The following is a 26,925-nucleotide window of genomic DNA, read 5'->3' on the forward strand; positions in this document are numbered from 1 at the left end:
CTCTTTTTTGCCTTCTCACACCATATGGCTTCCATTAAAGCTTTAGCACACATTAGAAATTTGACCACGCTTCAAATGTTTCCGCTTCTTTCTTCTCCTTTACGTGAGAGACACCGTTTCTCCCAATAATGGAACTCCTACCGTAATGCACAGACACACATAAACATGCATGCAAACACACACATAGAGGCATACACCCATACATATGCATAGATTACTATAGGGTCTCAGGCCCAGTTTACTGTATTTCTTTTTTTCCCCCTTTCTTTTTTTCCACTCAGGCAAATTGGACCACACACAAGTCAGAGTTTATTGATGTAAAAAATTAAGACAAATAATCACAGGACCCTTCATCTACTTTATAATCTCCTTCGTTTAAACATATTTCCATGTGTACAAGCAGCTACTCATCAGAATGTTTGACTTTGACCTGCCCCTGCAATCAGTCGGTCTGTGAAGAAGATTTATTGAAGGAGGGTGAGAACAAGGAGAAAGAATGAAGGAGTTGATATAGGTGTTTAGGAGAGGATGCAAGGAAGGCAGGAAGTTGACAGAGAGAGATGCAACCAATTTAGAAGACTTACAGTAAGAATGGTAGTGAAAACCTACTTCCTCATTTAACACGATGCACATCTTGTGTGTGTGGTGACACAGCTCATTGTTCCATCACCACTTCCAGCACGGCCAACGTACGCCACGTGTGAATGGTGCCTCTATAAGGACTTGTCACTGGCACCTATACTATACATTCACTCTATACCCTCACGTTAAGGCAGTCAATTTGACAGCAATCTCGACAAGGTAAGGCAGAGGATTCTCAGTTTAATTTACAAGTGCATATCAGAGCTTAGTAATGGTTGTGAGGCTTTAAAGCAGTGGGTTTCAACCTTTTTCATATCAAGGTCCATTATTTATTCGGCAATTGAGCCACGGACCACCATTTGATGAGAGTAAGTAAGTTAAGCTAAATTGAACTCTCGAGAGCGTAAAATGAAACCAAATGGACCCGTCATTTTACACTGTCAAGAGTTAAAGATCTATAAGGGTCCATTTGGTTACCAACTCTGCATGGGGACCACCTGGAACCTCCTCAAGGACCACTGGTGGTCCCCAGACCACTGGTTGAGAACCACCGCTTTAAAGGATGCCAAACGTCTGTGTGTGTTGTATTGCTAGATTTCAGATGTCGCTAGAGATACCTATAACTGATAACCACAGCTTTACTAATATCTAGACGTGTTGTACAGGGGTAAACTAAATACGAAGTTCTAACAAAAGATCATATGCTGTATGGGACAGATACCTTTTTATGCTACAATATGGTGTATGTTACATTTTTAATGTCATACCAAATGCCACTTGATTTCACCAAACTCAGCCCAGTTCATAGTTAAATACATGAACCAGCAACATCAGCCTTATTTAGGACAAACACATGTACTTAAACAACAGCCAATGCATGATTTGTCTGCCAATCGAGGGCTACTTAAGAAAAAATAAAGCAGAGGAAGCTGTTGACCACAAGACAAGTGAACACATATTTACTGTCAACAAGCATTTATCTCCTTCTCTCTCCATAGAATGAAAGCCCACTCACGGCATTGCTTCTTGTAATTAGCTGTTGACTTATCTACCGGTCTGTCTGCCTGTCTGTCTCTTTCGGTGGTTCGTTGTTTGTCTTATGAACATGCTGACAGACCACAGTGTAGACAGCAGCTCGGCAATATGACATGCCTGATGATAGCATGGAACGCATAAATTAATGTGGCTTGGATGTGGTTTCGTACTGCAGGATGCTTTGATGGATAGGGATAGCACTGTGTAAACATGAATACAAATAACTGCGGAGAACAGGTCTCTAGAAAATAGCCTGCGTGAAGTCAGATCAAGCTGACATGTGTTGTTTGCACGACTTCAAAGTGACGGAAAATATGTTGTTTTCGTCTGCATGTGAGAGACAGGAGTCCGGCGTGGCCAAATCTGCATTTTGGATGCAGCCTTTTCACTTTCATGTGGAAACGATACTTTCCTGCTTTCTCCGCTGTCCACCTCCTCCTCGCCTCTCCTCTCCTTTCCCCTCCCCGCCACGAGGAGCCTTTCCTCTCCTCTCTTACCCTCTCAAGATCAAGAGATCAAGAGAGGTTTATTTGTCACTCATACAGGTACAAACAGCAAAATGTTGGTGTGGCATGTTCCAAAGGCTGTGCCAAGAACAACAATACAATATGCACATGATAATACTGTAATAGAGATAATACTGGGTGTAATTAAATAAAAAGTACATGTATGTTACGCCAGCACCAGCAATGGGGGAATGTACAGAATAAAGGTGAGGATAATTTAGTAGTAAGATTACACATACAGTATACATCAATACACTTATAGTACGGTATATAGTACATTAGTGCAAGTAAAAGTCTATTCTTCTCTCCTCTCTCATCTCCCCTCAACGAGAACCCCCTCTTCTCCTCTTCTCTCCTCTTTCCTCTTCTCCTTGGTACAGTTTAATGGACAGTTTGTTTACTGCTCAGCATAAACACAGAATGGAACTGCTGGATATAGACATAGATATATAAGGTGTGTGTACGTGTGTTCATGCATGTGTCTGTGCGCGCATGTGTTTTAGAGAGAGTGGGAGTACAGTATGTGTGCGTACGTGTGTATGCCTGCTGTATATATGTCGAGACGAGTATATTTATGCACATGTGCCATCTGTTTGACTTCTATCATATAACCACATTAGACAATACGCTTACAGAAGTGTTAGCAGTAGTACCCCATAAACGGCAGCCTTAATGCATAATAAATGTGACTTTAAACTTAAACATGACCAAACAGATGTCCACTGTGCTGTTAAAAAAGTTTAAAGTGACTCATTTCTTCAGAGTTTAAATCTTTATTATATGTCTTTAGGACAATGTACCCTATCATAGCATGCCTTATCTCACTTGTTTTTACCCAGCATTGAGGATTTAATGTAAACAACAGTGGGCCTGTTTTTCAACATCATCTCCATATAGGCTATAGTATGGGTCACTACACTAGTGTTCACCATGGGACGGTCCCATTTCACATGTTCTGTGTCTTAGAAGTGGACTGTGGCTGGTTGAAAAATGTGCCTTCCAATGACATCATCGTGGTAATTTCAAACAATATTTCAAACCTTTTTATTTTATTTTGTTATTAATAACAATGGCTTCTATTTCAGCATGCTAACCTTTCAGGAAGAAAAAGGCTGTACTTTCCAACTTTCTATTAGCTTGGAATCCCCACTGATGATGTCATTGGTAGGGAGGTTTGTGAATTGTCCACAGCACACGCAGAGCCAGTAGACAGAAATGGTGCCATCTTATAAAGAGCATTATTGAGGATTAGTGAGGAGTAGATGTGCTATTCCAGAAAAGAAAAAAAAATCGAAATGTTCAACAATTCTTACCCATAATGAATGACATGCCCAAAATAGGCATGCCAGGCTGAAAGTGGTTAATGCTTTACATTCAAGACAGCCTTACAGTATAAGAACGTGCATTTTGGCATCACGATGAACAGCCTCAAAGGGTTGGCAGGCCCAAGGGAGCTCATTCCTCAAGAGCTTGGTCTATAAACTGTACCACATGCGAGAGGTTTCTTTCTTTCTTTTCCTTTTTTTCACCATAAAGCTGGCATGAAGCCATCTCCATATGGCGGGATTCATGCATTAACCTGAGCAGGCCATGGGTGAGTTCCCCCAGAATTTTGGCTGCATGAATACCATATGAAAAACAAAATATATCATTAATTAAGAAAAGGATGTTAAAAATAAAAAGAGCTTGTTTTCAGATTAACGGCCATGTGTTTGGGAAATTGCACAGGACAAGAAGCAAAAGGTCATTAGACTTTCTCAGTTTGTCAGGAATAAAAAATGCTGAAATGTTGTTGGGGTCAGATTTGTCAACGCTAAGATCATCTCTGGTCCTTCCTGTACATCTGCTGACAATGGGGATTCTCATGAGGATATTAAGATGTTTTGGATAAATCCAGGCCACACAACTGCTCCGTGACTCAGGTCCATGAGGCGCTCCTTCTGTCTCACCTCACGGCCAGAGGAGCATGGAATCAATTTGAGCCTACCACGTAACACTGTCACTTTGCAGAGTCATGGCGGTGCCATCAAACGATTAGCACATTTCTTTCTCAGGTTGTGACAACAACCCTCGTATATGGCAGCACACAGGCTGGAAGCATTTGAGAAGTGCAGGCTTTGTTGTGTCTCTCTCTGGGTTGACTGAGCTGCTGAGCTGAAGAGTTTTTGTTTCACTTCCAGTGGATCTTTGAATCTCAAATGTTGCATTCTCTAGATTAGATGTAGGTTAGACAGCAATAAAAGAAAGAATAATACATTTCTGCATAGAAAAATGTTTGTTTTTCAAATGGGCATTGTGTAGCCCTGTCTTTGGTCTCCTGTGTGTACGGGAGTGTGTGTGTGTGTGTGTGTGTGTGTGTGTGTGTGTGTGTGTGTGTGTGTGTGTGTGTGTGTGTGTGTGTGTGTGTGTGTGTGTGTGTGTGTGTGTGTGTGTGTGTGTGTGTGTGCGTGCGTGCGTGCGTGCGTGCGTGCGTGCGTGCGTGCGTGCGTGCGTGCGTGCGTGCGTGCGTGCGTGCGTGCGTGCGTGCGTGCGTGCGTGTGTGTGTGCGCGTGCGTGGCTACAAGCACATATATTTGTGGTTATGTGTGTTTATTTGTGCATGTGTGTTTGCCACCACAATGGTGGTGTTGTGTCTTGCAAGTCTCGTTATTGCTATGCAGGACTTTCAACAAACCATTTTCACAATTTCCTCTGTTTTGTGAAGCATTTGTCTTCTCAGCATTTCCAACTGCAATGCATGAAACCACTGTTATGGGATGGAATTGTTTACAAGCCTGCTTGTTCATGGCTGGTGATGTTCGTGTAAAACTTGCCAGCCAGAATGTGAACGCACAGCACACAAAATGGCAGACTAAGTTTCTGTTGCAATCACTGCAGTACTACATGTCTCCACACAGACAACTAAGTGACCCCTACCTGTTCTACTGTTTCCAGATGGCAGACATTGATTCCATGTTCAGTGACTTGCTGGGAGAGATGGATCTCCTCACTCAGGTGAGTCATCGTTTATGAGTTGTTGGGTATAACAGTCGATCCTCACCTGTCATTGAATTCTTTACCCTTTAAGTCAGGGGTCTTCCACCGGGGGTCCGGGACCCTTAGAGGGTCCTCAGAGATACTGCATGGGGGCCGCCAAATGTGTGTGTGATAGGAACTCTTTTTTTTTTTCTTTTTTTTTTACATTAACCACTTGAACCCTTGCATCCCTATTCTGGGGGGAATGTTAGCCAAAAATAGCCTATCTAAAAGCTCACAACGTGTCACAGATTCGTTGTGAGCTTGTAGATGTGCTATTTTCGGCAAAGAGGTTTGTTGTACAGGGAAAAAAGAGCACACCAAGTACAGAGCCAAAGGTCAAGTTTACAAAGTATTGAGGGTTTCAGTCATTAAATGTCTGAAAATACACATTAACATGAATCCAATATGTAGTGGGGGTCCCTGCTTCACGTCTCTCTCAAGGGGTCCTTGGCCTGAAAAACGTTGAAGACCCCTGCTTTAAGTAATGTGTGTGTGTGTCAACACACACACACACACACACACACACACACACACACACACACACACACACTGTGCCAAACCCCATTCAGTGAGTAAGAATGCCGTCTAGATGAGAGGGCTCTGAGGCCAAAGGGATTTTTTTTTATCTCAGTTTTTTTTTTAAGTCAGTATTTACAGTAACAGCTTGCATGTAGGACCTAATACAGTATGTCCAGAACTGTTACTTTTCAGGATTCAAATTCAAAGACAGCTAAAGTAGCAGATCTACAACAACCTCTTTTCGAGCTTTTGTACTTTTGACGCTTTTGTGTGACCCTGCAGTATGATCAAGTAGGGCATTCATTTAAAACACAAAAAGTTAGAATATGGAGATAAGAGGTTTCTGCCCGACAGCAACGGATCTTTTCCCATTCGGCAGGTCAATAACAACAAAGTGACATCATTGCAGAGCAATCAAACAAACCCAGTGCCTTGCCAAAGTTCATTTCAGTTCAGTTCTTGCACTTTTTTTCTAACTCTGTGGTTCTCCCACTTTTTCATGTCAAGGGCCGCCACATGAATATGTATGTGGCCGCGGACCCTCATCTGAAAATAGCTTGTGCCAGGGACCCTCATACAAGATTTGTGTTTTTAAAGTGTCTTTAAAAATTCCACATTTTTCAAAAATTGTTTCAAGATTATTTTTAAATAGCAAATCGAAAAAGTCATGGATCAACACCCGACCATTCTCATGCTGTGATTGGCAGGATACGACTGCTTGATAAATCACACCCGTCATAAGACGATTCCCGGGCTCGGATCTACGCAGGTTTCTATGTTAGATTGATAAATGATATAACAACGTTCTGTTGACATTTTCCAGACGATTCATTTGGTGTAACGTCATTGGGAAATCTACGTAATGACATCCTCACTGCAATGACATCACAATGTCGACATCAAAACCACGTCCTTTGAAATTGAATCGTCAAATAAACAAAGCACCATTTAGCAACTTTTACCAAAGAATCCAGTTGCCTCAACTTGCCTGTAGTGGCCTATCCTGAAAGGTGTTTGTCAACACAGCTGACCACACTTTCTGCAAAGGAAAGGAATTTGCCTCCAGTGACAACTGAAGGAGGACAACGTCCCCCTGAAGTTCCTTGCAGACGCCGCAGCTACTCAGCTGTGCTGATTCAAGACGCCATCTACATCTGGGGAGGGTATCCTTACTGCAACGCGCTTTATGCATTTGATGTCGACACCCACAGATGGTTCAAGCCGGAGGTGCCAGGAGGGACCGTTCCAAAGGGGAGGGAGGACCACTCGGCCTGTGTCTTGGAGAAGGTCATGTATGTCTTTGGAGGAAGAGGTGTATCTGGATACACTAATGACATCTACAAGTTGGACACTGGCGTGATGTTTTGGTCTTTAATTAACACCAGAGGCATTCCACCACCTGAGTCATTACGTAACTCTGCCAACATCATCGGGACAAAGATGTACTTGTCAATGGACCGGTACAACACCATCAGAGTGTTTGACACGGAGACCAACTGCTGGCTGAGCACGCCTTCTGCACTTCCAGAAGGACACTGGTTCATTCATCATTCAGCCTTTGCCTACAATGGAGAGCTGTACATGTTTGGTGGCCAAAATCATAACCAGCCCTTCAATGATATGTGGAAATTCAATCCAGGGACCTTCTCCTGGAAGAAGGTTGGACCCAAGGGAAACACCCCAACTATGAGTGAATGCTGTTGCATTGTGGGAGACCGTGTCATTCTCCGTGGAGGATGGAGCACATCCAAAGACCTTTATGTCTTAGACTTAAATCCTAGTCTGAAGGCGTTATGTAAGCTAGTAGTTATTCGGTACGGTCTGGACCAGTCGGAACTCCCACACGACATTAGGTGGGAGCTGGCAACCATGACTACCAAGAGCAACTGAAAAAAAGCTAACCAATACAAAACAAAAAACAGCCCAGGTCGAGAAACAACCTAGACCAGCGGTTCTCAAACTGTGGGTCACGACCCAAAGTGGGGTCGTGGGAAGGTGCTGTTGGGGTCGCGCGCATTGGCAACCGAAAAAAAAGTTTTTATTTTATTATCAAGAAAAGGGAAAAAAAATTGGGGTCGTCGACTCGTCGTGACCAGCGTGAAGAGGACGTCAAACATGGCCACTTGACTCCTCATACACACATACAGAGAACCATCAGCATCACAGGAAAGACAACACACACACACAAGCCCTAGTAGAGGCACACATAACTGAGTTAGCTGTGCATAGTTAAATAGCAGGAAGTTCAATATGAGCGGGTGTCAGGTAGCTTAGCCCATTTATTATCATTTTTTGATTTCTTTGGCTATTCAAACCCAAAATGAAGTCCTAGTATGTAACACACCTACAAACCACTTTATAACTGAAGTTCATGATGTCATGAATAGTTCTTGACGAAAGGGGACGTCACAAACTTTTTTTTGGCTGGGGCCGGAGGACAAATGGCCCCTGGGCCCTGCCCATATATCGACGAAACAGGTACAAAGCCTCATGTAAGCCCAACAAGACTGCTAACTAACTGCTTTCAGACCGTCAGTTAAATGAATTAGCAGTTATCTGGCTAATTGGCTTGAATATACTTACATCTTAAAATATATATAGAAAATATTTCTTCAGCTTGTGGTGAGAGAACTGCTTTCCTTCTTCCTTGTACATTGAGCTACAGACATCACCAATGACACTGTATGCTAAAGTGCACCTGAGCTTTGTGCATTAATGCTACAGAGAGACACATTGGATGAGTTGATGGATTTCAAGTTAACGGATCAAATTCCAGCGAGTCGGTGTTCCGGGCATAGGAAAGTGTTTCATTTCCCCAACCAACCAGAGTGCAGTGGGCGTCGCTCCAAATGTTGTGTTGACGGGGCGGGGGCTGACGGACAGATCGGTGAACCAATGGGATCACACGCATTCTCTCTATCCGGAGATGTTAAACCCGCCCCTCTATGCCAGATATGAGCCACGCTAGGGCAGTCTATGCGTATTCTAACCTGGAATCTGCCCAGCACAACCGCAGTCCTCTGCTGCTGTGTGTAGGTCCACTGAGGAGCACCACCGGATCAATGACAGCAGCAGTCCAGTCCAGATGGAGTGATATGAATGTGTCTGAAATGTGTCTTTCCAACACATTTCAACAATTTTGGCAAGTGTCTTTGTCTTGCAGTGACAGAGCGAAGCAATTTGCCTTGTTTCAACATCCTGGCACGACTTTCTAGACAATTCTTCTACCATGTAGAGATGAGAAGAAAGTAAAAAAATCTGTCACCTTGTTGTCAGATGGACTTTAATTTCGGTAACTTTTGGTAAGTGTTTGGGGTGGAAGTTCCGGATACTTGAAAAGAATATGATGCATTCCCCAGGATGCGCCAGCTATCTTCATCTGGAAGTGGACAATCCAAACAAGAGTTTTATATCAAACATCTTTGCTCAATTCGTCACATTCTCCCTCAAAATGCATCCAGATGATCTAAGATTCCTGCCTTTTCATCACACATTCCCAGCAAATGGCTCTTGAGTGGGAAAACAAGCAACCAAAGAGGTCGCAAGGCATGGATCAGAGGAAACGAGTGGTCCTCTGAGGACATTGGATGATGTGATACAGATACAGTAGTCTTTTTGTTTGAGATGAACTGCTGTAGTTCAGAAACCTTTGAGACAATAATGAGAAGTGAAGGCATCCCATCTCTTTTGGACGCTGTACAAATGCTGCTGATTTGGGGGTTGTTAGCAGATTTTCCTCATGCGTTTGTAGGCCCCTCATCATCGTGTGGCGGTTTGCCAAGAGAAATTTTAGACACTTCTAATGATACAGTCCTAGATTGTGTGCCTTTTGATTGGTATGAATTTTAATTATTTTTAAAGAATTTAAATGAGCACAGCCCCGAGGATATAGGATCAGCTAGCATGCACGCTGAATGGATTTATGTCACTTTAACAAGACTTAATGGCCATCCGCAATCCTTCCTCTTGGGGGAAAAAACCCATCTTGGTGACACCACTCAGGAGCCTATTACCCAAATTTTTGATAAAAAACATTTTGATTAAAGAAATCATTCTTTCTCAGTCTGTGGCAGTAGGGTATTTGAAATAACTGCATTAAAGCCTCGAATGGGCCTGTTCTGCCTTTCGCTGCCGCAAGGCAAGCAGACAAAACAGAGCTCCACACACAACAATGGTTTTCTATCCCAAGACGGAAGTGTCATTTAAGCAGGGGATACGTCACACACATGTGTTTCCAAGCAAAGTCAGAGAATTTCAGATGCATGCCAGGAGACATTCTATAGAGTAAAGGTCAGTCTATAGCCTGCGGTGCCCTGTAATGTCTAGATTGTTTATAGTCCATGATTAAGCTTGTAAGGATTTAGATGAGTTGTTTGTGAAAATATTACAGCATCATTATAATTGCTATAGTCTATAGCCTACACAACTACACAATTGTAGCCTTGACATTTTCAATCATATACATTAAATTCAGAACTTTTTAAAGTGAATAAAACATTATTTTGACCAATTTGTACGGTAGAGTATATGTTAATATAATCTCCTCGCTCTTCTATTAAGAAAGTTCGACCCTGCAGTCATTTAGGACCACGACTGGTTGATAATATTGTCTGAATGGCTGAGGCTCAAAATGTAATATGTTCCCTGCCCAAGCGTGTGTTTCCTCTTAGCTCAGTGGTAGAAGTTTTGTTTTGGTTGGAAGGACATAAACCGTACAGATTTCAGATTGAACCATCAGCATTACAGTAGTCTGGGTCAATGACTCCCTCTATCTATTCTTTCTTAAAGTGCTAAACCAATTGAACATGAGAGGATATATAGTTTGTGGTCTGTCCAGCCTCTGCGAGCAACATGTTCTGTTTAACAGATACAGTTTGAAAACAGACCATGGAACAGAACATGTTTGGAGTGAAGGTTGCAGATTTAAAACAGGTAACATAATTACTGAACACATTCCACAATGGTTCTCCGCAAATGAAAAACCAAGCATTCCGGAAGATTGGATGTCCTGAGACTTCCAAGGACACATATGGCTTCCTTTCTGTGTTATCCAAACCCTTGTAGAAATACCAGGGCCCTGTTTTCAGGACTATTAAACACTTAAACCCTATAGTTCATTGACCAGGCTCCCCCAGGGCTCTAACCTTGCCCTTCCTCTACACTAATCTCTTTGCTGAAAATAGCAGAACTACAAGCTTGTAGCTCTGCCATTTCTGGCAAATGTTTGCCATGCCCTGCTTAGGGATGCTATAGGGTTCATTTGGTTAATCTGGATAAAAATGGTCCAAGTTTTATACCTTTTACAGGATCACACTGATCTTGCTGATCAGTTTTGTTTTTTCAGAAGATGTACTATATATGTACTATATATATATATATATATATATATATATATATATATATATATATATATATATATATATATATACTGTGTATATATATACTGTATATATAGAGAGAAAAAAACTAAATATAAGAAAACCCCACTAGGGAAACAAGTTCAGTTACTACTGGTCTGTACCGAGTCGGAAACAAGTAGTTCTGGACCTTGTAACCTTTTTCCTGAAGGAAATGGAACAGAAAGTGTATTGGCTGGACGACAGGAGCCCCTGATTATTTTCAGACCCATCCTTAGAATATCATATCACAGATGTTTGGCAGATCCTGACCAATTATGTTTGATGCTGCCCTTACTACATTATTTATCTCCTTTCTGTCATGAGCAGTTTCCATACTACACTGGGATAGAGAATGTGAGAACGCTATCACAGTTCAATTGACACATTCAATTTCTTGAGTTGTCACAGAAAGAACAATCATTGATGGGCTTTCTGCACATTATGGCTTACATTGTCACTCCATTTAAGACGAACAAATGGTGGTCCCCAGGAACTTGAAACTATCTACTCTCTCTACGGCCTGACTATTGATGACCACATGTATGCTGAAGCACATGGAAGGTTCAAAGATTCCAGACTGGAATCTTTGACCAGGCCTCTATTTTTTCATCTGTTGGACACGTTGTTTTATAATAAATCAGGGCTTGACCACTTGACCAGGACACGTAATGCTTTAGTAAAAATAACGTGTGGACAATATCCCTGCAAATGAATGTATAGCACATTTTTGTTGAGAGCAATCCAAAATGTAAGTTAGTTGTTAGTATTTCTTTAAAGCCTGTTTTAGGGTACAGTTACACCGAACTTTGATTCTGCCTATGCGGCAGATTCTGTGACTGCACTTTTAGTTGTTTTTTCACTGTCTTCCCAATGTAGTCGTTGCCAATTCCCCCCATGTAGTCCCTGTCATTGCTGACAACTGTTTGTTTGGTCTTATGGAGGGTGTAGAGACAACCCCATGATTCTCCAGGTTTTTGCCATCTTTACCTCTACATTTTGAAAAACATTTAAACCAAATTAAAATCCCAATCCAAATGATCAGAATATTTTGAAATACCCAATTCTAAGATTTAATCCAATCCGATTACTGAAATCATATTATTGAAATCCTATATGAGTAAAGTTTTGAGAACCGGGGCCCATGCAGAGAATGTTTTTTTGGCAGGTCAAATCATGTATCCCGCATAAAAAAAAACACATATTTCCAAATTAGATTTGTCTCCAAACTAGATTTTGTTCATAATAACAAGTAACCATCACTGACTGCAGATTAACTCCCTTCTTTACAGAGTATAGGAGATGTGGCTGAGCCCGCAATACACCATAAACCTCTCCAGCGTAACTACTCCATCGGCTTTAAAGACATGAATGGTGAGAACAGAAGTCTTTGCAAAATGTGGAATGAGCCAAGTTGTTAAATACAAGAAGGAATAAATCTGAATATTCAATAGCAAATGAGACATTTAAAGGTATTATCCTTGAGCCTCTCTGACATATTGCTTTTGGGCTTACACTATTCTTGGCAAGACTTGGAAAAGGATTTTAAGCACACAAATTATGTTTATACCCCAGTTAATATAACGGAACAAGATAATAAAGATAAAAGTAGGACATTTTAATTGTGTGATTATTTAATTGTTTGACTGTGTCCACTTTTAGAGTCTCTTAATGAATTGGAGGACAATGACCTGGACGCACTAATGGCCGACCTGGAAACAAAACAACAGGCCCTGTGGTCAAGCCAGACCACGTACAATGACCTTGTACAATCTACCATGGACGAGGGGCCCGCACCACCAGAGACCCCCCGCCCTCTGCAAACGGTAACTTTGTAGTTGTTAGTAGCCATCAAAAATTACTTCCTCATTTAATGAACAGAGACGCTGGGTGGATTATGTCACAGCTTAAATTTACAATCAGGGGCTCCACCCTGAAATATATCACGGTCTGGGAACCATTTCTGTCTTATTTTGAGGATGTGTTTTCTACAGTAACAATATACTGTAGCCATTAGCCATTACCCCCCCCCCCCCCCCTTACTTCCCCCTTTCCCCTCTATATAGTTATTTTTCTTTGTCTTTGATTTTATAATATTGGCTCCGTTTTGTGTGCCAATGTATTGTACTAAAATATCTTTTCATTCTTGGTTACAAACACATTCGTCTGTATGTTTAACTGTTTTATGGTGTATTGAGTACTAGTGTCTGTGGTGTTTTGTGATTGTTTGTTACGTGTGTGTGTGTGTGTGTGTGTGTGTGTGTGTGTGTGTGTGTGTGTGTGTGTGTGTGTGTGTGTGTGTGTGTGTGTGTGTGTGTGTGTGTGTGTGTGTGTGTGTGTGTGTGTGTGTGTGTGTGTGTGTGTGTGTGTAAAACATGTTGAAAAATTCAATACAAATATTTGAATAATAATTTAATGAGCAGAGATTGATGTTGATTATATGGTTATATAATGTTTTCAGAGTGAACCGCAAGTCAAAGCAGACAAAGTCAAATTAGCGCTGGAGAAGCTCAAAGAGGCAAAAGTACAAAAGGTAAAGTCTTGTCATTTCCATTATCCTTTTAAGTCCCATGGTCTTTGTTCTTTCTTCAAATAGTAGCTATGTAAGAAGTCAACTCTACTGAGCCTAGGTCCAGGATGAGAGACTAAAAGTATACACGCTCCTACACAAATCTATCATGATTCCATATCTTATGGGACATATAAGCTATCTAATATGCCATTACCCACTTTCATGTCATGTCATTAAGTCACAAATAGTAAATATGGAAATAGCCGAAATAGCCGAACTACAAGCTCACAACGCATCACAATGTGATGAGCTTGAAAATGGCTATTTCAGCAACAACAAAGTACATAGGTGGTTTAAAATCTGCACTCTGTTTCCCCTCCCCAGCTAATAGTGAGGGTGTGGATGAGTGACGGCAGCGCTAAGACATTGATGGTGGACGAGAGACAGACGGTTAGAGATGTTTTGGACAACCTGTTTGAGAAGACGCACTGTGACAGCAGCGTAGACTGGAGCCTGTGTGAGACCAACCCCGAGCTGCAGACTGGTAAAGCCACAGTAAAGCACACCAAATGTCTGTCAGAGGCTAAACGTTTAGCTGTTTGTGACAGGTAGATATATCAGGCAGCGCACGTTCTTAGGACAAAGTTCTTAATTTCCAAAACAACACACTTGTGGTTGATTATCTGCTGACCCAGGATTATCTTCACCAGGTGTGAAATGATGCAGCCGAGTCCGTCGTAGATATTCAATATAGTAGATTTATTCAAATGCAGTTAGGTATACAGCAAGCCAGAGTAAGCAGCACATCAGAAGCAAATTCTCTCTCTTCTGTCTCTCGGTCCCACATTATATCAGTTAGTAGACAATACCCTCATTCGTCACTCCATATCCTGTTCTATTCTTCCACGAGTCAAACAGGACATGAACACATAGCATCGGGATCGTTATGACCTGACATGTATCTGACATTGTCACCCGTTCTTTCACAATTTGTTTGATTAACCCTCGTGGTAAGAGGACAACATCTCATTCTCACGGTCAACACTCTAACGTTTACAGTACTCCCCTCTTCCTGACAGATTTCCCTAAGCTGTTACTTCTCTGCAACCCAATTTGGTCTTGACTTTTCGTACATGCTCAAGGGATTTATCAGGAAGTACAGGCTATGAATACTTACTGTACATGCACGTAGAGTGTTTACCAGATTACAAACACATTACATTCCTTTTATCCAAGTACTCTTAACTGCCTATTCATAATTGACCTGTATGCCCTGTGGTTAATGATTTGTGCCTGAGACCGGTTTGTCTGTGGAGGCCTCAACCTCATCCTATTTCGCCACTACACACTGCTTGTCATGCCTTAGAATCGAGATGGGTCTATTTGTCACTCACTCATACAGGTACAAGCAGCGAAATGTTGGTGTGACATGATCCACTAGACTGTGCAACATCAGCAATATTACACATGATAATAAGAATAATAAGAATAGTACTGTACTGTATGAAATAAAATAAAAAAAACAAATCAAGATAGCAGCAACACAGATCGTTCAACGGCGGGTAATGTGCAGAATCGGGGGGTTCTAACTGTAGCTACCATAGACAGCCACATGGAAAGAAGATGATACAAGACATAACAGATGCTCTGTCTCTCTCTTTCTGAACATGTGTGGGAATGGCTGACTCATCCTGTGTATCGATTAGCTCAATGCACAACAGGTGTGTAGTAGTCACAGCTCTGAGTCCAGTTAATTTGAGCTCTGGCCTGGAGGGTGTGACTGTTTACCCTATGTTTTTACACATCATTTTGAAAATATAAAATCAATACTGAAAGAATTGAAACATCCTGAGTGCGGTTCATTTTACAAAGTTTTGTAGATTTCATTGGCACCCTGCACCATTGACTACAGAAGAAAGTTTTCCAGTGAACATATTGTGTAACACTTGCACACACCGGTCTACCACAATCTAACTCCTTATCTGTGCATGTAATATCCGGCAATGCATCTTGACTAATCGTGTGTACCCATGGCTGTTACCCTTATAAGGTTTCACAACTTCATCTTCTTCCCCTGTATCATGCAGCAAACCTTGTTTGTTGTGCATATCTGAATGTGTATCTTCTGCAATATCCTGTTGTACTAACATGAATCCTGTATGTCCTTTTTCAGTAGCTTGTCATTTGTCTTGGGTCAGTTGTTTAAAGCAGTGATTCTCAACCTGTAGGTCGTGACCCCCAGGTGGTGACCCCCAGGGGGTTCCCCTCATAATTGAAAAAAAAGAAAAGAAAAGAAAAAGACCATTACTGCATAAAAAGTAATTAACAAACTGTACTATAAAAACTGGTCAAACATTGGCCAAATTGTCAAATTGCATTTAGAAAGAGGCAAAAATTGTAAAAATAGAAGATCTACAAGCTCACAACGCCTCACGTTATCTGTGGAACCAAGTCAAACAAAATGTAATGCCTCAACTCCTACATTCCAAGTGCTTGTCAGGGTGGGGGGTCCCCAGTTCAAATATGATTATTTTGGGGGGTCGCAGCCTGAAAAGGTTGAAAACCAATGGTTTAAAGGACCATACTGGCATCAATAGATGTTGTCTATTCACTGCACTGGTCCTGTATCGTATACACGAACACAGACCATTTGACTGTTAATGGCTTTATTCATACACTTTGCCATTGTTAAAAAAAAAATCCAAAGTCAAACTTACCGGAATAATTGATTCAGAGTTGGCTAAACAACATCATTGTGTTGTTCATAAGTCATGGACATATGAATTCCCGCACATTAATCTTTTCTCCAGGGACAAATTTCAGCTAGACTTTTCAGATCAATCCAAGAGTCCAAAGATTCAACATTCAATACTTAATTACCATTTCAATGAGGCATTATTCATTGATTGGAATTTGATTTGGTGTGAGCTGGGGTTAGACAATAAAATACAATTCAAATACACAACAGTATATATGTGTTTATCTATATACTGTATATCGTTAGTTGGATATGAACAACATAGCTTCAGGAATTGTGTTCAAGCAATTGAGAAACGTCATTCCCCAAAACACACATTTCCCGTAACCGTAAACACTACACTATTCACCTGTTTCCACACATGTGGAAACAAGTGGCCAAATAAATACCATGCCATTCGTTGCATTATGTTCATTCAGCAAACACATGCTCTCAATATAATTAGCACAAGTCATCACAACCTAAACTAAAACACCACACCTTTTTCCAGCTGCAAACACTAAGCCTCACAAATTGTTAACACACCAATCACAATTACAGGGTCAATAAATAGGTGCCTGGACTCAAGGCCCTGGAGGCATGTTCATGTGCTTTGGATGGATCCTAACAATGCCCAAGCCACGTCAAAGTGGACCCTTATGTAGCAGTAGTGGCTCAGAGCATCTGCCTGATGAGCGAAATCCTAATATCTCCCCTGTCCTCGGGGGAATTCCCCTTTAGGCTAGTGGTTAAGATGTTGGCTTTCCATGTGGGAAACCCGGGCGTTACACTTACAACACAGCACAACCTGTCGTCCCTGTTTTGGGCATGTTTTCAAAATATCTATCTACCAGCGCGACCTTGTAGATTGGCTATTTTTTAGTTTTTAGTTTCTCAAAGTTTATTTAAAAACCATTGAAATGAACTGAATCCCAATGGCTTCCTCAACAATTAAACAGACCACGGTATGCTTTGAAAAGGTCTGGGCAGGAATGTCAAACATACCGTGAGTCATAGTCACTAACATAAACATGGCAGACCACCGGTATGGTGGTCCTTTAAGTGTTTTCTGTTGTTGTCACAGCACCACACGCCAATAGGCCATTTTTTTTTTATGAATCTCATACTTGACATTGACAACAACGTCTTTATAAAGCTCAATACGGAATTAGGCATAAATCTGATGCACGTGCACAAAGAAAGACATTAACCCACTGATGAAAAGTATGTGTTTACCCAAGCACTAGCTCACACTGTGTCGTGGTGTGACGTGTTGTGAGCTTGTAGATCTGCTATTGTCCAAAAAAAAAAGTTGAAAATATCTGACAAATTTTGAATAAAAAAAAATGGAAACATTTTAACAACTGGCACAAAATTGTTTCAGATGGGAGTCTGCGGCAAAATGCATATTCATTTGGGGGTCCTTGACGTTAAACAGTTTGAGAACCACTGTTGTATATCGTTAACAAATATAGCCATTGTTCCTCTCATCTCTATTGTATTCAGAGAGGGGCTTTGAGGACCATGAACATTTAGTGGAACCTCTGTCTGCATGGCCGCGTGACTCAGAAAACAAAATGTGCTTTTTGTTGAGACCCGAAAAAAATGTCATCTTCAAAGAACCTCAGGTGAGTAGAGATTCAGTTTGAGTTACACCTTTGAATTACAACTTTGGATTTGTAGCTGCAGCAGTGGTTCTCAACGTGTGGTCCTGGGACCCCCAGGGGTCCTTGAGGTGTTTCCAGGGGGTCCCCAGTGAAATGATTGATATTCATGAACTATTGAAAGTTCCATTTATATACACTCTGACAGTTAAATTAACACTGAGGATTGTACAGTGTAGATTGGAGTCAATCTACCCTATATCATAAACAATTTTATGATATAGGGGTCCGTGGCCTAATGCATATAGGGTCCTTAGGGTGAGAATCACTGCTCTGAAGAATGTGGCCCAGTCATTAATCATTCTTTAAACCTTATAGATATATTACATGTGGAAGAGGGACAGCAAGTCTCTAAGTGAGATAAAAAATCGAGAGAAAGAACTTCTACTGCAGGTCAGTGATCAATACAGCACATAAACGCCATAACATGGAGATGGTATCAAACTGCAATCAATATACAGATTGCTCTGTATCAGTGATTGATTGTGCCTCCCTGATCTCTCAGGAGAACTTTGAGGGTCATTCTGTGAAGGTACCTGACCTGGAGGGCGTTCTGTATCTAAAGGAGGACGGGAAGAAGGCCTGGAAGCGACGTTACTTCCTGCTCAGGGCCTCAGGGATCTACAATGTGCCCAAAGGAAAGACCAAGGTATGGACAGTGTATATAATAAACTACAACTGTCCAAAAAATATTTCAGTCTGCAGAGCCAGACCACGAAAGACGTGCATCTCACACAAAGACCTCGCCTCAACAGAATGCAGTGAAAAGGTTTAGTGTGATATTTTGGAGAGGTAATGAGTGACTGAAAGGGTCGAACAGAGGATCGGACACTATTGAGTATTGATAGCATCAAACTACTTTCACAGGATTTTGGTTAGGCTTACAGACTCAATAAGACCACTCAGCAATGAGTGGTTTATGAGGTGGAACCCAGGGAGTTGAGACTCGGGTTAGGGGTGTCATCTCCGCTTGGAGTATTCAGGCTCCACCATGTCCCACTGGGGTTTTGAGGAGGAGACTCCAGAAGACAAAAACAGGGGGGTTTGTGAGATCTGGAATGACAGGAAGGAAAGAGTCAGGAGGTGCTAGTATTGAGGGAGTAGTTATACTGTAAGCATGGTCTCAATTAACTCCATAATGCCATACAAGATTCTCATTAACTTAAGCCCTATGTACTTTGTTGGCTTGGGTCACCCAGGGGTGTATACTTGGCCCCCTCGACGAAGATAGCCGGCTGTACTGATGTACATCAGCTATTGCTGAATGTTCACCTATTATATCATGCCCAGGAAGGGTATTCTAGGGTTCATGTAGTTGACATCATTCACACTTATTCCCAGCAACACAGTTTAATACAGTTCACTGTATTGTTATCCAGCTGGTCAGTTTATGCTAATGAAAAGGTTTGTTTCTCAAAAGCAGATGCAAAATCATTGTTATTTTTGAGTCAGTAACAAAGCGGCACAACGCAATTATAAAAACTAAACAATGTTACACAGAGATGAGAGGAAGTGGAAAGAATGATCACTTCTTTGAGCCTTGCCTCCCCTTTTGACCATATCAGGCAAATCTTTTGGTCCAGTGTTGTATCATGTGATGTCTGTTTAATTTGTTTGTTTGTCTTCTCTGCCTGGTACTGTAGTCTTCCAGTGATCTCGCCTGCTTTATCCAGTTTGACAATGTCAACATCTACACCACCAATGACTACAAACAAAAATACAAAGCTCCCACTGACTTCTGCTTCATACTGAAGGTAAATCTTTACCCTAATGATAATAATGACATAGTCAATGTCAACAGTAAGGACAAAAGACAGCCAGCTGGTTTTCTACCATCTCACTGAGTGAATAATGATGACAGATGATGATCTGTTGACTTAAAGCCTTGTCAAAGGCCTCTCTGCTCTGTCTCTGACACATTAACAGTGGTGTCCCTAACTTATTTTAGGAATTAGAGGCCAAATCATTCCAAAACAAATGTCCAAATCTTCAAAATGCTTCAAAAATCTAAAAACATTCAACAATTTCAAATTTCTTTTCAAATCTGTTCAAAGTTATCTTTCTCTACATTGGCTGTTCACTTCTGTGCACCTGTCCTAATAAGTAGGTGTGCAAAAGGACTTTATTTACCTCAAAACTGTAAAACATTTAAAAACTAAAAATGTTTGACATTTTCAAAAATAGCTAAACTAGCTTGTAGATTGGCTATCATACACGATGAAGCATAGGGCTTAAGTGGTTAAACAAAGCAGTTTTGAACAGGAAGTTACACACTTCCTAGCAGCAGCCTGGTGGTTTGTGTGGTACCTTTGCAGAACGCAACGTGGACTTGGTATATTCTCCCTGTGAAGGCAGATAAGAGAGACCACGAACGAGAGGAGAAAGAAGGACAGAAGCAGACGGAAGGATAGAGAGAGACAGAGAGGTAGAGAGAACTAAGGGCAGTTGTTCTCAAACCTTTTCACGGACCCCCAAGTTACTATGTATTTGGCCGCGGACACCCATCTGAATATATTTTGTGCCAGGGACCCCGTAAGATTTCTGTTGTTAAAAATGTTTCAGAAATATTGAAAATGTTTCCAAATTTTGCTAGATTTAAATTTTTAAATAGCAGAGGCAAATAGGGTTAAAGTGGTTAAACTGATTTTGATTTTTTGTATTAACCAATTTTTCTGGGGACCCCCTGGAACCCCCTCAAGGACAATGGTCCTGGCCCTACTGTGAGAACCACTTGCTTTAGGGAGACACATTCTCGGCCTCCACAAACCTTTACGATGTCTTCTGGCGGGCGGTTTCTAACGAACCGGTGAAGACATGGTAATTCATTCCCCCCCCCAGCCAGACGCAAGGCTGAGCTCTTAAGAGAATGGAACCAGGTGTGGAGGGGTGTCTGCTGGTTGGTCGGAGTGGGGGGCGCAGCCCCTTGTGACGTTAGTGGTTTTCAGTGGAAAGGCCACCCAAGGTCATGAACCGACATCAACTGCGTGACGTGTGGGGGAGGCGAGGTGTGTGGAGCAGTGGTTCTAAAAATGTTTTCATTTCAAGAAAGGAAACCACAACGTTCATTTACATAGAATCAGAAGCTGAACCTCAGAGTGGCCTTTCTCTTTACAGCGAAGATCACAGGTTGGGGAAGTGAGAGGCGTTAGGAGAAGTTGACGCTACTGTCATTTTTGCCCACCTACCGTACAGTAAACTGACCTGTTGTTTAGACAGTAAACAGACCTGTTGTTTAAACTGAACTGTTGAGTTAACAGTAAACTGACTTGTTAATTCTACAGTAAACTGACCTGTTGTTTCTATGATAAACTGACAGATGTTTCTACAGTAAACAGTAAACTTTAGGAGGCTAGCCATCCAGAAGAGGATCCTTGTCCAGGCTTATAATCTTGCAAATCGCTGGACCGATTAGCACCATATTACTTGAGCACACTGCCAGTAGGCTAACCTTCATGCATTGTATTTCTCACATGTGCCTTTATTTAAATTATTAACTCTAGTTTAAATAATGGAAGTGGATGGCTGTCGGATCATTGTGAAGCCTTGCCCAGGTATGGAGTCATAGATCATAGATAGTACAGTATGTATGTATGTATGTATGACTGAAGTCACAGACTGGTCAGTGGCCACACGTGGTTTCCAAATTGACGAATTTGGAAACCAAATTGAAAATTCCATACTGACACAGATGTTGTCATGTAGGAATAGTGAACTTTGACTATAAGCTCTGAGTCACAGAAACAAGACTAATAATGGTGTGGCTTCATGTGGATCTCAGTCTTCATGAAGACTGAGATCCACATGAAGCCACACCATTATTGTCTCCGCCAGGCCGAAAGGCATGGCGAGAGAGTATGTTTTCGCCCCTGTCCGTCCGTCCGTCCGTGTGTCCGTCCGTGTGTCCGTCCGTCCGTCCTGTCTGTGTGTTACCAGCTAATCTCTGGCACCGTTGGCCCGGTCGCTCCGAAACTGTGCACACACACTCCCTGGATGCCAATTCAGAACCTCTGCCCCACATTTTTCACATGGGCCTGTTATAGCGCCACCTGGAGGCCGATGTGTGCAAAACACATTTTTTCCCATTACTCCTACAGCTTTCAATTAAACGTCATGCAAATCGGTACACAGTATCTCTATAGTCTTGTGATCAACCCGGATCTGTTCAATTTCCCATATTCCATCCTCATTGGCTAAGGTTGGCTTCCAAAGTTTGCAGGATTGGTTAGTTTTGAACAAACTGCCTCAAATCATGAACGCAGCTTGCCATTTCCATAAAATTTCACACGCACATTCCCACTAGGCCGAGGAAGAAATGCCACTTAAAACTTTTCAAATCAGCCTCATGGTGGCGCTATAACAGGCCAATTTGCATTTTTAACTATAACTGCACCGATCTGCGTGAAACTTTGCACGCATACTCCCTAGAGGCCAAGGAAAAACACCTGCACTGCATTTTTCACATCTGCTTTTTACAGCGCCACCAGGAGGCCGACTTATGTCAATAAAATTTTTGGATATTAATCCTTCAGATTTTATCCAAACATCACGCAAATCGGTACACAGTATCTCTATAGTCATGTGATCAAGACGCATCTGTCCGATATTTCATATTCCATCCTGATTGGCTAAGGTTGGCTTCCAAAATTAGCAGGATTGGTCAGTTTTGAACAAAATGTCTCAAATCATGAAAGCAGCTTGCGATTTCCGTGAAAATTTGCACGCACATTCCCACTAGGCCGCGGAAGAAATGCCACCCTTTTCACATTGCCCTGTTATAGTGCCACCAGCAGGTCTACTTTAGCAAAACACATTTTTGCAACAAAATGCCTCAAATCATGAATGCACGCACATTCCCACTAGGCGAGGAAGAAATGCCACCCTTTTCACATTGGCCTATTATAGCGCCACCAGGAGGCCACAATAACCTACCTCACCTGGCGGAGACCTGTGCTCCGAGGAGCACTTTTTCTAGTTAGTCTTGTTTCTGTGACTCAGAGCTTATAGTCAAAGTTCACTATTCCTACATGACAACATCTGTGTCAGTATGCATTCACATACCTGGTTCTGTATTGGCTACATATGCAAGAACGTTTATTCCTTCAATATAGCTTGTATGTAAAGCCAAAGTCTTTGTCATGGTTGTATATTATTTGCCTACAGTACATTACAGTGCATTTATAGTTTGGCAATGTGCGTGTTGCCCTCTGCTGGCATTTTGAAGAACTGCAATAAAACACAGTCCTGGAAAAAGAGCGACAGAGCTGAGGGAATTGTTGTTTTTCTTCTTGTGAGCCATTGTTTCAGTGACCATGATACTGACCATGACTAACCATGATACTGACCATGACTAACCATGATACTGACCATGACTAACCATGATACTGACCATGATACTAACCATGATACTGACCATGACTAACCATGATACACTGACCATGACTAATCATGATACTGACCATGACTAACCATGTCCATGATACTAACCATGATACTGACATGATACTGACATGATTCTGACATGTTACTGACCATGATACTGACATGATACTGACATGATACTGACCATTATACTGACATGATACAGTACATGATACTAACATGATACTGACATGATACTGACATGATACTGACCATGATACTGACATGATACTGACATGATTCTGACATGATACTGACCATGATACTGACATGATAGTGACATGATTCTGACATGATACTGACCATGATACTGACCATGATACTGACATGATTCTGACATGATACTGACCATGATACTGACCATGATACTGACATGATTCTGACATGATACTGACCATGATACTGACATGATACTGACATGATTCTGACATGATACTGACCATGATACTGACCATGATACTGACATGATTCTGACATGATACTGACCATGATACTGACATGATACTGACCATGATACTGACATGATACTGACATGTTTCTGACGTGATACTGAGTACTGACCATGATAATGACATGATACAGTACATCATACTAACCATCATACTGACCAGGATACTGACATGACTCTGACATCATACTGACATGATACTGACCATCATACTGACATCATACTGACCATGATACTGACATCATACTGTACTAACCATCATACTGACCATGATATTGACATGACTCTGACATAATACTGACGATGATACTGACATCGTATTAACCATGATACTGACCATGATTACTGACCCTTGACCTATGCTATTTTCCCAGCATCCCCGCATCCAGAAGGAGTCTGACTACATCAAGTTCCTGTGTTGTGAAAACGAACACACGCTGTCCTTGTGGGTGAACTCCATCAGAATAGCCAAGGTCAGAAACACCACTGGAACATACAGGAAAACATACTCATATTTTCAAACTGCAAAATAGCCAATCTACAAGCTCACAATGCATCACGATTCATTCTGAGCTTGTAGTTTGGCTATTTTCACCTACCTTCATACAAAAGTATTAAATAGCTAGGTCTTCAGTGGTTAAATAAAAGAAAAGCTGGTGTGAATAGAGGCAAACATCTTAACAATACACCAATCCCTTTGCTACTCTCTCACACGTACACAAACCATTAAAGTAGATTGGTATCACAAAGTAGTAAGTACAAAGACCATCACCATCACTCACTGACCATTCACATCTATGTCATTTTGGCGTTATAACTCGTTCGCAGTAGCTAATAACTTCAAGCAATATTTTATTGTAGGTTTTAAAAATTATAATTGGTCATACCTGTCAGGTCTTTCAAGAGATCTTATTTGGGAAAGCACATAAGCATGGTGTGTGTGTGTGTGTGTGTGTGTGTGTGTGTGTGTGTGTGTGTGTGTGTGTGTGTGTGTGTGTGTGTGTGTGTGTGTGTGTGTGTGTGTGTGTGTGTGTGTGTGTGTGTGTGTGTGTGTGTGTGTGTGTGTGTGTGTGTGTGATAGTATGGTTCCAGCCTGTATCAGAACTACCAGACTGCAGTGAAGAGGACCTCAGCTGTGTTCTCCACTTTCAGCAGCCTATCAGCGGCGAGGCAAACCACACCTTCCACAGTCCAGAAAGGTAAAGCCTACAACGCACTGAGCACGCCCAGGAAAAGAAGGATGGGAGTCAGTTATGTTCAGAGAGAGAGAGAGAGAGAGAGAGAGAGAGAGAGAGAGAGAGAGAGAGAGAGAGACACAGACAGACAGACAGACAGACAGACAGACAGACAGACAGACAGACAGACAGACAGACAGACAGACAGACAGACAGACGGACGAGTGTTGTGATGAACAAGAAGACCTCTCGAATATATAGTGCAGAGCCAATGTGTGTATGCGTCGGCACAATTTATAGTTCCTGAACTTTAAATCACAGTGCTTAATGGTTAGGAATCAAGAGACTTGATTTTACACAGACAATAGTGTCAAAATTGTGTCCACAATTTATAAATGGGGGGAATCTTGAAGTGTCACTCTAGCCACCTTTCCCATTTCTTTATTCAGATTCCACATGTCTGCCTAGTGCAGCTGTAATTGAAAATGTCATAAAGCACTCACATTCTTACAGAGAAAAGGCGAGAGGGTTAAAGATAGTCAGAGGGTGGGGAGGTAGTCAGAGGGAAGAAACTGGGATAAGCCAAATGGGAAGAAAGGGAAGTGAGACAGACAGAGAGAGAGAGAGAGAGAGAGAGAGAGAGAGAGAGAGAGAGAGAGGGTGGGGGGGGGGAGAGACAAATCCTGGTTGAAGAAATGTCTGGAAAATAAGAACAACATCCTGAAAACTCGCGTCATCATTTGATCATGATTCTGTTCTCTTCACAGTGGATACCAACGGTCAGCAGACGTTGCCTCCTCCCCCATCTGCAGGCAATATTGACGACCAATCAGAACCACTGTCAGACTTTCTCCCTCCACCTCCCCCGGACCTCCTCTCCTCATGAAAGGAGTCTCATCCAAGATAAATCCATAGCCCTCAACGGGGGGCAAACATTATTTTCAAATATATCATTTTTTGGGGGGGTTACATTTTGTATTTCAAATATAGTTTTAAATTATGAGTTGCAGATGTCCCTCTGCCTTGCTCTTATTTCTGTCGTAGTGAAACAGTAGTTTCCAAGCAAAGTCTGTTGTTTTGTTATATTAAGAGAGGAACAAGTGTGTAGTTGTTTAACCCCCTGGGTTTGAACCCCGGTCTCCCATGTGGGAAACCAAACAGCTACCGCTAATTCAAAGGGGAGTCCCTCTTTTGCAAAGGGAGATATCAAGCCTCTGGACTACTATGCTACATAGCATCAGTACAGCAAAACATTAAAGTGAGGACTTTGATGCATGCGTGATTGCAGTGCCTGTATTGGCACTGTCCATAGTGCATTATCCAGACACAGCAAGTGTTGTCTGAAATAATATAACTGGAAGTGATGTGATCGTCCAATATGTTGTTACAACATGTTGTAAAGATGTTAACGACTTGTATGAGAGGGTGTTGTTCTTTATGATTTCTTTAGACTTGAAAATGTTTTGTTGTGTCGTAATAGCTGCAAGCAGAGGGATTCTTAATGTGGTTTATTTATTATTTAACATATTTATTTGTATCTGTCTGTTGGACAACATTTTGAAAATACACATCTCGGTTGCTTTTCAATAAATATGAATCATTATGTAGGTCTGGATCTCTCCATCAGATGGAATGCCCTGTTTCATAAGTAAACCAGACTGGTCCGGTCCAATAACGGCGTGACTACGGTATGTAGATCTGGGACTTCATATGGTCAGTCTCTGCAGTCATCAGTGACATTCACTTGTAGACGGCTTGGCTCTGAAAGAGTTTAGCTGATGACGTCATCTGTGCCCAAATTTGGACAATCCAAGACCCATTGACTTACAGTATGTAAAAAGTCCATACTGACCATGATACTGACAATGATACTATACTGAGCATGACATACTGACCATGATACTGACATGATAAA

The 26,925-nt window shown here is 41.6% G+C and overlaps 1 protein-coding gene across 2 annotated transcripts; it reads left to right on the forward strand.

Moving 5' to 3' along the window:
* The first annotated feature begins 670 nt into the window (after nt 1-670).
* Nucleotides 671-26,607, forward strand: LOC308093081 (amyloid beta A4 precursor protein-binding family B member 1-interacting protein-like). Of its 2 annotated transcripts, XR_013933846.1 has the most exons (14): nt 671-801; nt 5,058-5,117; nt 12,349-12,430; nt 12,719-12,882; nt 13,518-13,589; nt 13,953-14,112; nt 17,812-17,933; nt 18,288-18,362; nt 18,475-18,618; nt 19,613-19,723; nt 24,210-24,308; nt 24,917-25,034; nt 25,778-26,155; nt 26,214-26,607. XR_013933846.1 is itself a non-coding variant. In XM_080439290.1 (13 exons), exons 2-13 carry the CDS (start codon nt 5,058-5,060, stop codon nt 25,894-25,896), a joined length of 1,326 nt encoding a protein of 441 aa, XP_080295416.1. In that variant the 5' UTR covers nt 671-801; the 3' UTR covers nt 25,897-26,607. The 2 variants fall into 2 exon arrangements, 1 of the variants encoding a protein (XP_080295416.1); XM_080439290.1 differs by having other exon boundaries at nt 25,778-26,607.
* The last annotated feature ends 318 nt before the right edge of the window (nt 26,608-26,925 follow it).

This window comes from Gymnoscopelus braueri (genome assembly GCF_963280865.1).
Source record: "Gymnoscopelus braueri genome assembly, chromosome: 10".
NCBI classification, from domain to species: domain Eukaryota; kingdom Metazoa; phylum Chordata; class Actinopteri; order Myctophiformes; family Myctophidae; genus Gymnoscopelus; species Gymnoscopelus braueri.